General features: G+C 42.2%; 1 protein-coding gene across 2 annotated transcripts in view; it reads right to left on the reverse strand.

The window, feature by feature from the left end:
* Window positions 1-11,484, reverse strand: part of MAMDC2 (MAM domain containing 2) — a 60,739-nt gene extending 49,255 nt beyond the window's left edge. Inside the window, exons 1-2 of one of the 2 annotated variants that reach the window (XM_054652517.2) lie at window positions 11,280-11,425; window positions 11,047-11,160 (exon numbers count right to left, since the gene is read on the reverse strand). In XM_054652517.2, the coding sequence (XP_054508492.2) occupies window positions 11,047-11,160; window positions 11,280-11,310 (145 nt within the window). In that variant the 5' untranslated portion in view covers window positions 11,311-11,425. Of the gene's footprint in view, window positions 1-11,046; window positions 11,161-11,279 lie in introns of both variants that reach the window. The other variant, XM_077171789.1, reaches the window with a different exon arrangement.
* Between the last annotated feature and the right edge of the window lie 992 nt (window positions 11,485-12,476).

The raw sequence follows: 12,476 nt of genomic DNA on the forward strand, positions 1-12,476 counted from the left end.
TATCTAATATATCCAGTTTTCTTAAAACATTTATTGCTGCTATATTTGTTAGCTTTTGAAATCCAGGCAGCAGAATAGTTGCATTTGCAGTTTGTGTTTGGGTATCTCTGTGTATTCTAGCATTCAAGGCAGACTTTACTTTCCTTAAGAGCTCAGGAATTGACATAATCAAAAAGTAGTTTACACAATGGAAAACCATATCCAAATTTGTTCTCAGCTAGGGGAGTAAACCAATCTGTAGCTCAAAGCCACAGAAGTACTAGAAGTTCCTCATTTTCTTGCAGCCTGTATTGAGTAAATTTTCTGAACTGAACAGTTAAGGATGACACCAAACTGTCAGGCTCTATAATGGAAAATTAATGACTATGGAGTAGAGGCAAAATATAACAACAATGGCATTACTCCAGTTCTCACTGTTGTACTACTGTAATCATACAGGACAAAACTGACACTTGGGTACACAAATATTATTCTCCTGGGATAAAAAATATCTCAGGAAGATTGTGAAGCATGAAGAAATGTGTCACCAGGTACCCAGTCTGCTGGTTCCATCTTGTGCCTAGACCCTGCAAATGACTGTGATTGTTTGCCACAAGTGTTTACATGTCTAAGGCAGAGAATATACCTTGCTGTACACCAGGCATCTGGCATTCAGGGGAAGGAGAGAAGATGGGATTTGCTAGGAGCAGACAAAAGCAATAAATACTGATAATGAACTGCAGGTCAGCTTGAACATACATGGCCTGGGAGAATTAAGGACTCTTATTAACCAAATAGATACGAGGGAGGGAGCAAAGACATCTACATCTGTTTCATCACCTGCCTGAACACAGTGATGAGCTGAAAGCAACTCAGAGTCAATATCCATTGATTCATCTGCTTCCCAGCTGGCTCCAGAAAACAATGATGCCAATTACCATCAACTCTCTCATATGGCCTAAAATGAACTCAATTCACTTTGGCCAAACAGCTGCAAAACTGTGGTCTCAGTCAAGGAGGTTCATGTGCAGAATGATCTGCCAAGAGTGATTAGATGGAGCACAACTATTTTGCTAAAACTTCCTCAGGATAACAACCATGTCTAAAACAGAACACACCAAAGGCAAGTTTTCAAAAGGAAATTACTGAAAAGGTAGGAAATTATAAAGAACAGATCCTGTCACAAAATGCATCAGAGCACTCTACACTTTAACCTGTCTGCTTCCCATGAAATTCTGCAGCCATAAGCATTAGAAACATAAGCTACATGACAGTCAAGCTCCAAAGATACCAGTAAGCAGCAAGTTCTCCGTATTCTGCTTACAACTAAGAGGTCATTCATCTAACAGGATCTACAACAAACTAATTTCTTCTCTTGCATGAGGGTGCAGAGATTTCATATATACATACATATAAATGGATCAGGCACCTACACATAGCATGTGACTATTGTTTAATTCTTAACTTTAAAAGGAACCAGAAATTCTAATGTTCTTCTCCTGTGCATGAAGATATCTCTGAAGGGCCACTGCAGTAGGGCTTTTTTAACTTTCAGTCAAAAATACGAAGATGCCGCAGAATCACAGAATAGTTAAGGAAGACACCCCCAGAAATCATCTGTTCTGACCCTTCTGCTCAAGCAGGGCCACCTACAGCCAGTTGCTGAGGACCATGTCCAGACAACTTTTTAGTATCAGCTGGAATAGAGACTCCACAGCCTCACAGCCACCCTCACAGTGAAAGAGTGCTTCCTATTGTTCAGAGAGAACATTCTGTGTTGCAGTGTGTGCAGTGTGGCTCTGCTCCTGTCACTGACTACCACCAGAAAGAGCCTGGCTCTGTCCCCTTTGCACCCTCCCTTCAGTCCTTCTATTTATTTATAATATAAACTTTCCCCCTCAAGCCTTCTTTTCTCCAGACTGAACAGTCCTAGCGCTTGCAGACTTTTCTCACACGAGAAAAGGTGCTCCAGTCTCTTAATCATCTTCACAATCTTTCACTAGGCTCTCTCTGCTATGTCCATGTCTCTCCTCTACTGGGAAGGCCAGAACTGGATAGAACTCCAGACAGGGCTTCAGCAGTGCTGAACAGAGGGAAAGAGTCACTCTTGAGCTGCTGGCAACACTGCTCATGCAGCCCAGGACACCTCGAGCTGCCCTTGCACAAGGACACATTGCTGGCTCGTGTCCAACCTCGTATCCACCAAAGCCTCCAGGGCCTTTTCTGCTGAGCAGTTCCTAACTAGGCCACAATATAAAAAACATGGAATGTTTTCCCAAAAGACCCTCAGTGCTCACGGATCTTGCAGTATCCATAAAGATTTTAAGTCAGAAGTGACTTTGCCTTACAGGTACCTATAACTCCATGAGCCTAGCTGGATTCTTATAGCCAGGGACCAACCTTATCATCTAACCCTGGAATGAACAGACAGATGTTAAGTGGTGTTTGCTGCATTCCACAGTTCTCTAACCCAGAGAAAGCACTCATCCTACCTGCTGACTCCAGCCTTTTTCAAGGGCCTTCTCAAGTCATATTCATGGTAATTTCTGAAAAGCAAAAAACCATGTTCCAGGCTGGAATAAACAATGTTTAGCAAATGTGAAAGAGGCTGGCTGGCAAAGGGAGTCATCTTTTCATTGCCAGATCTACAAATGAATTATTAAGTTCATTGGACAATTAAGGTTCCCCATCTTATGTATCCGCTGAGGATTTCTACAGCAAGGGGAAAGTGCTTTTTCGAACACTTAAAAATTTTACCGAAGTGTTTACAGAGTAAATCTAAATTTTGTTTAGTGCCTTAGAACATGATCTTTAATGTTATTACTAGAAAACAGAGAAATCTCCTTATTCACAGGTATGATCAGGTATAATTGTCTGGCTTCCTTACTCTCCAGTGTAAAATTTTGCCACAAATGCATTAGCATTTCCCTAGACTTCACTGCCACACAGAAGCCTGCTCCAATCTTTTTGAAGCATGAGAGACAGACAAGGCAACAGTCTCACAGTATTGATCAATTGTTAGTGATGTAACATCCAAAAAATAAGATCATCTGAAAAATGGATAATTACCTCATTTAATAGCTTTGTATCTCAATATGGTTTTGTATACAACAGCTGTAAACTGCCCTTCCATTACTGTAGTTCTTCATGCATTTTTAATATCAAATACATTTTGTGGGCCAGGAAATTTGAAGAAACTTGGCACATCACAACAGTGCCTCTTAAAACATTTTAACAGTTTGCTAATTGAAAACTGTGAAGACTCTGTTTCCTAAAAGACTTTGGCTAATGTTTCAAATGGAAATCTAATTACCATGATTCATGGTTATTTTCATACTAGACTTACAAGGTTTTCAGAACAGAGAGAAGCGCTAGTAACATGTAGCTCATACTTTATCAGAGAATATATCTATTTAAAACAGCATTCAAAGTACACCAACACAATTACTCACACTTGTAGAGTAGTCTCAAATACTGATCTTGAGCCACATTTGGCAAAGGAAAATGTGTTGGAGGAAAGAAACAGCCATATAGTGTAGAACACACTGTTAATCAAAGACCACTATACCATTACGTAAAATTGTAGGAATCTTTGGCTTGATTGTGCTGTGAAGAAGGACTACAATAATCACATGTTAATCTCCAGCTGTCTGGAGACACAGTCAAGGATGGGGCAAAAGAGGCTTACTTTTTTCATTGGGAGCAATAAAACTCTTCAAATGATATAAAGCATTCTAAGCAATCAAAGCATTATATAAAATTACATGGATGACTGTGGCCTTTTATCTGGCCTTCTGTAGCATAACAACAAAAAAGTATTATTAAGACGGTGAAAACTCAAACATTAAAGGAAAATCTCTCCAATTTCTTAAGTATATTTTCATGAGATGTAACCACAGAAGATTTGGCCCTATTTGGTAAGTTTAATCAAGTAATTATAGCTTTGCTTGCATTGCTCTTGCACGCAGTGGCTGGGGACAAAACATCTCAGAAAGTAACATCATGGGAGAGCTCCAAAAAAAGTGAACAAAACCAGCTAGTTGTAACTGGTTTGGACTTACTTTTTCAATAAGCTTCCAAATATTTCTACTGAATAGCATCCTATATAATAAGAATATTAGGGCATTTCAGGCTGATTCTATTAAAGTTTTGAACAGTCTGGACCATGTGCAAGATGAACAAATCTTCTTTACTAGTAGAAGTGCTTCTGGAGTATCTGTGATCATCCTTTCAGCACAAGTGCAAGCTTACTTTTCCTCACTACAGATCTTGACTCACACTGGATCTTGACCAAAATTTATAGTGAAAATTTCTTCCCTTCCCTCCAAAAAATGAACTGGCAAATGATTGGCTTTCTTCTTCTTTTTTCATAATTATTATGCATGTAGTGCAATAGGTGTAACAACCACAAAATGCTGCCTAACAGAATTTTATTGATGAAAAAGCTCATGCCATGCTGCATTTTGAAATTCCTGAAAGAAACTTAACATCAGTTCATTTGCATCTTCCATTCTTTTTCAGAAAGCTGAAAATATTTCTAGCAGTTTTCAGTGATTTGCATGTCTGTACTTGAATTTTAGGAAACTTCAACAACATCTGCAGGGCCAGGGGTTACATGCAAGTGATTTTTCTGACTGAGGTGATTTCACCTCCATCACAACTCCCAAATTCTCTTTTGCCCTCCTACAGTTTTTTCTTTCTTTCTTTTTTTAATTCAAGTGGCAAATTATCTATTTTCAGTACTTTTATGCAAAACAAAGTCCAGCCTACTGTCAGAAGTGCAAGGTATATTCAGTAAACATTAATTTTCTGAGAGCCATCCTCCCTCTCTTGTGGCCAGATTCCATGGCTCAGTGCAAAATGCACTACAGCAGTTGTTGACTCTGTAAGTGCTGAATCAGTAACAGCTGTATGTGAAAATACACTTATAAGAATGTTACTATTCTGTGGAGAAGAGGAATGCTTTGAAACTCATCTCTCATGTAGTGACTCACTGACAACAAATTAAGCTTTGTTTGTTCCCCTGTGGCAAACGGAAAGGCCAGACTTATCACAAGTGTCATCATGCATAGGCAACTGCTGCTGAAGCTCTTCATGGACATAAAGTGCCCTTGGCTGTCTTTTTTTTTGCACAAGACCTGCCTCTGAAGATGGGGAAAAAATACACTAATAACAGTAATGTGGGCATAGCTCAATAAAAATGCTAATACCCAGGAGCTTAGGATGGAAGTTTTACCTGGGCAAGCAAAATATAAGATTCTGGGATCTGGGATTAGCAAGAAAAGGGATAGGCTGGAGCAAGATGGAATGCTCCTCACACATGGTACCACTATTAAACTGCCAGTGACAGCCTGAACAGGAAAATAGTACGAAGAAAGGAGTTGCTAACACCAGAGTGGTGGCTGAGTAGTCAAAGTTAAGTGTACAGGAGAAATGGTACCAGAAGTAAAGGAAAACAAGAAGAACATGAGAGTCTAAGTGTAAAAGAAGTTTTTTTCTTTCCCCGCTCTTCAGTAAGGACAGCTGTCTCTCTAAATTCAATTACTTTGGCCAGGAACACCAACATTTTAATTATCAGATCAAGGCAAAACAGACCCTATGCCAATCTAAGGGCTGCTACCCTCCATCAAACAGCACTCAGTGCAGAGATGCTGTGGCTACAGGTTTGGAAATCCCAAACCAATAAGCTTCTGTGGCAGGGTGAATTCAACTGAGAACTTGCCAGCAAACAAGCTCTGGGGTATGCCAGCCTGGTTCTGCTGCAGCTAGGTACAAGCTGGTGCAAGTCTCCTTGACTCCCAAGTACACAGTGATCTCACAACAAACACGTGAGACCACTTGTCTTGTACAAGAGTTGTACAAAGCCAGCAATGTTACAAGTTTTTTTTACATTTTCAAATTATGTACTTCCCAACGTGCAGGAAAGTACTGTAGATAGATGGAAAGAAAACTAAGCCTTCAAATGTGCTAATTTATTTGCCAATAGATTTGTAACGAAGCATGACAGAGCACAGATCAGACATGAACTGTGTTTGCTGTGCCACAAAATCTAGGATTGCCAATTATCACCTGCTTCATTACTCTGCATATTACAACCACATGATGTGACATTCAAGATCAGAGAGCTCAGATCAAAAGAGGTCAATTTTAAGTCATATGGCACAGCTGTAAATACAAGCTATTTAAATGGTATGCAGGCAATGTTTAGATTTGAGATTCCTTATGCTGCTGCTCTCACGCCTGACTTATCTGATGGCCTGCAATAGCTGTCCTGCCTCTTGAAATTATTTTCAAAAAATGTTTAAGTGTAGCTATGTGATAAATCTGTTACAAAAGACAAACTTCAGTTTCCTGAAGCTACTGTTATTGATGTTGCTTGCTTTCTATAAATTGTTACCTGGTGCACTGTTTGGAGTGCACCACAGAAGCAGCATCTTGGAATAATGAGGCAAAAATAGGCATATGCTTTAAGAATAAGAAAAAATGGCCATATTTGTATGTAATGTAATCCATTACATCACTCTTCTGAGTGAAATCTATCTCTTTTCCTTCAAAATACTGCAGAAAGAAAAAACATTATTAAACCCCTGAAATGTGGGCTATTAAAATGTAGCCTTGGCGACATGAGATATGAAGAAATACACACTTCCAGAATTTCTGAAGAAAAGGAACACACAAAAAATAGGTATTTGAAGCTGTCAATTGTCCTATGAGAGCCAGGTCCATTCAGCTGTATCAACTACCAGTGACAGCTTTAGTGTTTCAGTGCCACAAAACTCATTAGGAACATGAAACAATGATCTCTTGCTTTTTGGAGCACATTGCCAATATAAAATCATTCTTCCTTATAGGTTGCTGTCATAATAGACAAGTTTCTTATCTAGTGCTTAAATCCAGGCAAGCAGATGCAGCATAGCAAACTCCATTAGGGCAGAGTTAAGCTCAAAGCCAAAATCCACATTATTTTTAGCAGTATTAAACCAGGCTCTGTTAGAGTGAAGGGCAATTGAAAATAAAACATACCCACAGTTCACACAAAGTGCTGTACAGATATTCTAAGCAAAAATGTAAATATTGCCCAGAGTCACAGAAAAGACATGCCACTGTTATTGTGTTTAATGAAATTTATCTCTAATAATGTTTGTGAGCAGGATGTTCTTACCATCAGGTTATGGCCAGCTCTGTGCTGGCCATGGCTAAGCGTAAGGTTTGGCAAAAAATGCCCAAACCTAACACTTTAGAATGCCTACAATTGAACCAAGGCTGTATTTCCTACTGCTGTTTCAAGTGGGTCTGCATGGTTTTATTAATTACTCTGCTGAGGATTACTGCCTATTACACACATCTTCCTTTGTTTCAAAGACCATTTTGGATTTCCACAGCATGTCTGTCATCTAAAATAATTGCTCAATTTGGTTAAAGAAAATCTCAATATTTTTTGATGAATCTTACCCTATGCAGTTTGACAGCATGTATTAGAATTAACTGGTATTTCTCTTGCAAACACATATGCTCCTGACAAAAAAGTGAATTCTTTTGAAAATTAGCCACTTTGCATCTGCAAAGCTCTATGCCCCAAAATAACTGGATATGAACTCATGCTCCATACACCTGCAGGTGTTAGTAGAACCAGCATGGTGTTCAAGCTTCTCAACTATCGCTAACTACTGTAATAGTGATGAATATAGATTCCTAAATTTCCTATCCATTGGTTGAGTCCAAGAGTTTAATCTTTGTCTTGTATTCTGAACTTAAAGTAAAATTATCTATTCAAAGGCATCATGAATGCAGTAACATTTCTGCGGGCATGCCTACACCACTGAAATGAAAATGGACCATTGTCCCCTCTGTTTATGCATAGCAGAACCTCACAAGGCTTTCAGATCTTATCACTGGTAACATACAAATTGATCTGTTGCTCATTTCAGAAGCAGGATGACATAATGATGATCTCTTCCTGAGCAACAATTTTTCAATGTTTCTTGTGTAGTTGGTATCCTACAAACACCCGAAGCAGAACAGCAGAACATGTTGCACGGAATTTCCCATGCTACACTGAAAACAGAACTGGCTCCTTAGGGAACACACTGCCTCAAGCCTGATGCTGTACTTAACCAGCCTGGGCCATGACCTCAGTTGGGTGTGCTTCCCAAACCACCCCAAGGCTCACTAGAAATTTATATCCACTTTATATCCAGCTTTTTCTGTATGTTACATTTTCCCTTGCATGGTGTTTGTCTGCTAAAATCATCATAGTTCTAAAAGGCAAACACTGAGCTAGCCAGTCACTGAAAAAGCTGACAGTTAAAAAAAGCACCTTGATATGCTTGCAGGTCCTATTCCTGAATTCAGTCATGTGAGAGAGCTTGAGGCTTACAGAGGGGTTCACTGAAGCAGAGGTTTTTATGGGAGCACAGTTCGACTGGACAGATGCCTGAATTGTTTCCTTTATAGCTGTCCCTACAAACAGCCACTTCACCAGGGCCTGGTTTGCCAGTCTTGAGTAAAGCACTTAGCAGTGAAACAGCTATCCTTTGTAGCACTGAGTATTTTCTTTTGATTTGCACTTGATTAAAATAGGCCCTAAAATGCCAGTTACAGGTATCAAAACTTTAAAAATTAATTTTTTTTCAAGTATGAAAATTCTAAAATTAAACAAAAAAAATTATTGTATACTGGAACTACCAGAACACTGAAGATAAACCAGAAACATTTAAAACAGCAGCTGAACCTTAGAAATACATTCACTTAAGTGGGACTATGTAGCTGCAAACAAAAGCAAAACTTATACTTCCTTTCTGTGTGCCTGGCCCATCAGAAGATACTGGCTTCCCTGGCAACTGGGCAAAATACTTTCAAGTATGGAGTGGAAATTTCTGGGCATGGTTTTAGTTATATTTACATCACCTTGACAGTTTGGCACAAGACTACACTATTGAGACATTTATAAGATGCAAGAACTTGCACTGCAAGTCACATAATCCCTGTTAAAGACCCACTGAATGCAATTCTATTGCAAAAATAACATTTTAAAATAATAAAGCAACTTTGAAGCAATGCAAGGAGAAACTGAACAATTCAAAGCTAAGCTGTGTCTCCCGTTCTTAACCTCCTCTGTTATCCCAGTAAATCACCACAGGCACATACACTGACCAGCAAATAAAAGGACACAGAGCTGCCAAAAGGGGCATGGTTTTATAAGACAAAAGAATGAAAGAGCGTCTAAGGAAGATTAGTTTTGCACACCTGCTGTGTAGATTAGAATGGATTATTTTCAGCTAGATTTAGCTGTGATTCTATGAATGTATTTCTGAGGAGACCAACAGAATACCTTGTGTGCCAAATGTTTGCACAGAATGTCTTGCTAGGATCAAATTACAGACTGCAGAAAAACTGTTTATAATGGAAATCCTGACAGAACTATGCCTATTACGAGAGCTGGTATACCACATATCCTCCCAGAGTACAACAGTTCAGTTATGTATCTCTGAAAATGAGATGTGCAATAACAGAAGCCATGCAGCTGCTGGTCTATTTGTCTGTAAAGAAAGATCAAACTACAGTAACAAAAATTGTGTTCTGTGCACCAAAAAAAGCAGGCTGCTGCTGACCCAAACCCCTGGTCAAAGGTCCTTCTATCCTGAAACACTGTAGTGTGGATGTGCACAACATGATACACATCCACTTCTGCAGGTTTTGCTCCCAGCAGCTCCCAGTCCCTTGGAGCTGAATCAATACCACTATGATGTGGCTGCCTGTAAATCACAAGGAGGAAGTAAGTGCTGCTTTGCAGACAGATAGACTAGGAGGGCATGGTGTTGGGAGGCATAGCTGAGACAGCAAAGATGGTAACTAAATTTCTACTAATACAGGAAATTTCAAAAATACAGGAAAATTAATGTATATTTAAATAAATAAATAAACTAAGAAATATATATCAAATAAGAGAAAAAGCACATATTTCAATTATTACATCCTTGCAGGCTTTTCTGAGTTAGGGTTTTTTGTACATTCTCAAAGCCTACTGAGTAATCTAAAAAGTAACAATGAAGGTGACTTATTTTGCATAGGTGAGAACTGGGTATGAATCAGGGGAAAAAATAGTTTTTCTCAACTGAGAGACAAGTGGAATACAAAACTGGACCAGCCAGTTTTGAATGGAGCACTGATTAATGGTTTCTGAGAAGCTGTCTATCTCTTTGTATCTGTACTCACTTCTTCATTATTCTTGGCACGTGTTTTTGGGCTTAAAAACTTTAAAAACACATAGTCTCTCTTTCTGTGTGAACACAGCTTTCACTTCATGAACAATTTGGTGAACACATAATCAAAACTAAATTATTTGATTACCCAGTTACAACCATGCTCTGTATATTTTTGTTTAGTCTTTTGTTCATGTAGATTCAGTCAAAAACGGGAGCCCACACTGAAAACTTACCAAGTAGTCAGAGCTGCATGGACACTGTGCAGTGACTGATTATTCTTTTCAACAGCATTTAGTCTTGTAAAGCCTAGTACAACTTACTGAAAGACTTCACTTTTTCTGTTGAACTGGACATACTATAAAGCAAAGTCTTAATTGAACATGTCGCAAAGATACTCTTGCCAAAGACTGTCTCTTGCCCTGGAAATGCATCCACTTTTGGAGTAGAACCCAAAATACATTAAGAAAGAAAATAATGCATAAGGAACGCATAAGGAAAATAATGCATAAGGAATGGGACCGATGTAACTGGTCTTTTTAGAAAGAGGTCTTGATAAAAGACACCTTTTCCCAGCAAAACGTGAAAGACAGAGAAAGAAAGGAGACTTCTGAGGCATCCTGCAGAAACCTGCGGAGATACCTGTGCCAGGGGAGTGCAGACGCTTCCCCGCAGGGTCTGTCTGTTGTCAGGAGGGAGCACACCCGGCGGGAGGAACCCGACGGTGGCTGCTCCCCGCGGAACACCGGGCGGCCCCGCCGGCAGCAGCGGCACCGCGGGATGCGGCCGCCCCGCCGCGGGCTCGGGCAGCGCCGGGCGGGAGGGTGAGCGGGGGAGCTGTGCCCGGGAGCGGCAGCGCTCTCACCTTCGCCGTGCAGCGTCCAGGGCAGATGCGCGTAGTCCCACTGGTAGCCGCAGGCGCTGTCCTCGAAGGTGCACGACCCGGGCGAAAGCAAGGCCGCCGCGGCCAGCCGTAGAGCTGCAAGGACAAAACGAGCCGCGGTCACGGCGCGCCCGGCCCGGGGGCCGCCGCCGCCCCCGAGCAGCGCCGGGCGCGCCCCGGGCGGGCGGGCGGGAGGCGCCGCCGCTGCCGCTTACCGAGCGCGGCGAGCAGGCAGAGCCGCAGCATCTTCCGCGCGGGCGGCCCGGGGCGCGGAGTGCGGCGCGGAGAGCGGCCCTCGGCACCCCGGCGGGGCGCGGGCAGGGCAGCGGCCGGGCAGGCGGGGCAGGGACGGGGAGGGACCGCGGACAGCGCGGGTGGGCGGCCCGTCCCACTCCTGTCGCCGAGCGGGGTTGGCCCCCGACGGTGGCCCGGGGCCGGAGTGGCTGAGGCTGGAGTGCCCTCCAGAGTGGGGGTTGCCGCCTCCTCTCCGGGCAGCCTGCGGAAGAGTTTCGCCCTACGCGCAGGGAATTGTGCTTTCGTACGTTTAAGTGTTTTTTCCCGCGTTTCAGCTTGTACGCAGTGCATCGCCCCCGTCGTTGTTTTACCATCACTGGGTACCACTCGAAGAGCTTGGCTCTGGCTGACGTGCTCCCTGTCAGGTGTTTGTGCACAACAGGAAGATTCCCACTCGAACACATCTGCAGAGGATGAAGGGGCTCCCACTGCGCCAGAGTTCCCGTGTTACCACAGCTTGCCTGTCTGTCCTTCCCTTCCACTAAACCTGACCTTCAGAGGACCATGGCAGGGTACCCTGGCACTTTTAGCTAAGAATGGTCCAGCAGCTGCTGAGATGCTCCAAGGGCTGTAGTTCATCAGTTTACAGAACAACTCAGGACTGGACCACAAGAGACATCCAGTCCAAACTCTGTCCAAAGCAGAGCCAGCTTTGAGCTTGGACCAGGTTGCTCAGCTGGGGTTTGATAACCTCCAAGGCTGGTTAGGCTGGCTGGGCCTGGCTCCAGTCCTGGGCTGTTTTTGTGCGGAAGGTGTTTCTTCCTTGTGAATGCTCTGAATTTCCACTGCTTCAGCTGTGCTACTCCCTCTCACTCTCCAGCCATGCACCACTGTGATGAGTCCTGACGCTGCATTTCCTCTGTCCCTCTCCTGTCCAGGACTGCTGTTGGATGTTGCCAAAGTTATCTCTCTTCCCAGCTGAACCCTCTCCTCACAGGACAGGGTCTCCAGGCCAACTGCCTCAGTGGCCTTCTCTCACCTCACATCTAAAAGGGATTAAGATCACTTAATTTGTTGCATTGCAAATACAGAAATTCTGAATTATTTGTCTAATCAGAGCTGCAGACATAGCATACTTTTCAGATTTGACTGGTGGCACACAGTAGTATTTAAAATAC

Source organism: Agelaius phoeniceus, chromosome Z, assembly GCF_051311805.1.
Source record: "Agelaius phoeniceus isolate bAgePho1 chromosome Z, bAgePho1.hap1, whole genome shotgun sequence".
NCBI classification, from domain to species: domain Eukaryota; kingdom Metazoa; phylum Chordata; class Aves; order Passeriformes; family Icteridae; genus Agelaius; species Agelaius phoeniceus.